Source organism: Pyxicephalus adspersus, chromosome 1, assembly GCF_032062135.1.
Source record: "Pyxicephalus adspersus chromosome 1, UCB_Pads_2.0, whole genome shotgun sequence".
Classification (NCBI taxonomy): Eukaryota; Metazoa; Chordata; class Amphibia; order Anura; family Pyxicephalidae; genus Pyxicephalus; species Pyxicephalus adspersus.
Genome location: NC_092858.1, coordinates 25,576,007 through 25,577,209, shown reverse-complemented (window position 1 = coordinate 25,577,209; position 1,203 = coordinate 25,576,007). Strand labels below are relative to the sequence as shown.

At 36.7% G+C, this 1,203-nt stretch overlaps 1 protein-coding gene across 1 annotated transcript in view; it reads left to right on the top strand.

Annotated features, from left to right (window-relative positions):
- RXFP2 (relaxin family peptide receptor 2) overlaps positions 1–1,203 on the top strand; it is a 139,727-nt gene that overhangs the window by 116,377 nt on the left and 22,147 nt on the right. The window contains exon 5 of the mRNA XM_072398662.1: positions 1,089–1,160. Within this exon, the coding sequence (XP_072254763.1) occupies positions 1,089–1,160 (72 nt within the window). The remainder of the gene's footprint in view (positions 1–1,088; positions 1,161–1,203) is intronic.

Below are 1,203 nucleotides of genomic sequence, written 5' to 3'. Positions count from 1 at the left end.
TTCCATAAAATTGAACTGACCCTTTAGTCTCTAAATTCTAAATAGTTATCACTTATACAGTTATCTAGTATGTTAAAATATTTTAATGACCACTTGGTGTTCCCCTCTCCAGCACTTTCCTGACCTTTATTCCTAAGGTGGCTATTAGCTTCAGCAGTGACTTTCCAGACACTATAGTATTCCCAACCTATGAGAGAGAGAAGGGTATGGGGTGTGTAGCTTCCCGCACTCTTGACTACCAGGAGTATTCGACGTGCTGTACCCATCTACATCTAATAATGTGCTAGCATCCAATATCCCTGGTCTGTTGCATGTGTGGACAGATTGCTGAGCTCCTGATGATTTCTGTATAGTTTAGAACAGTTCATATATGGCATGTTGATATTTAAGGCATTGCTATCTTACATCTGTATATTTATTATATGTATATAAATAAATATACAGGTAGTCCCTCTATATATGTATCCTCATACAGATGACTCCTAGATATGAACGCGGCTTCCCTGCTCTCTCGTGTGCAGGACGAAGGCTTGATGGGGGGAGAGGGTAGTTCGCTTACGTGACTTGAAGAAGAAATCTTTTGCTAAACACAGCTGAGGTTGTGGGTAATCTTAAGGACTGAGCTCTTCTGCAACGTCTTGTAACCCTTTTAGTGGCCAAGACAAACTCTGCAGTTTTTTCTTTGTGCATATCAAAGCACAGCTTGCTCCAGAAGTTAATGAATGTCTAGGCTCCATAAAGTTTTTTTTGTTGCTTTGTTTGTGATTAACTCACAGTGAGGATTTTATACAGTAACTGACACCACGCTGCCCAATAATATGTTGAGACAAACATCTGTCCTAATTGTATTTAATAAAATAATGTACCTGTTCCGACTTACATACAAATTTAATATAAGAACAAACCTACAGTCCCTATCTTGTATGTGACCCGGAGACTACCTGTATATATATAATACATTTATTTCAGGCTTGATAATATAATAATGACTTAATAAACTGTGCATATAATTATATATACAGCTGCCTTATGTGTATAAATAAAAATTATGTGTATAATAAATGTATTGCTAAATTGTTTGCTTTCAGAATCCTAGATGAAAACCCCATTGTAAAAGTAAGCCAGGAGCTCTTCACTGGCTTAGAATCATTGTTTTTCTTGTAAGTAAACCAAAATACCTGTCAGCTGTATACAATGTTCTTT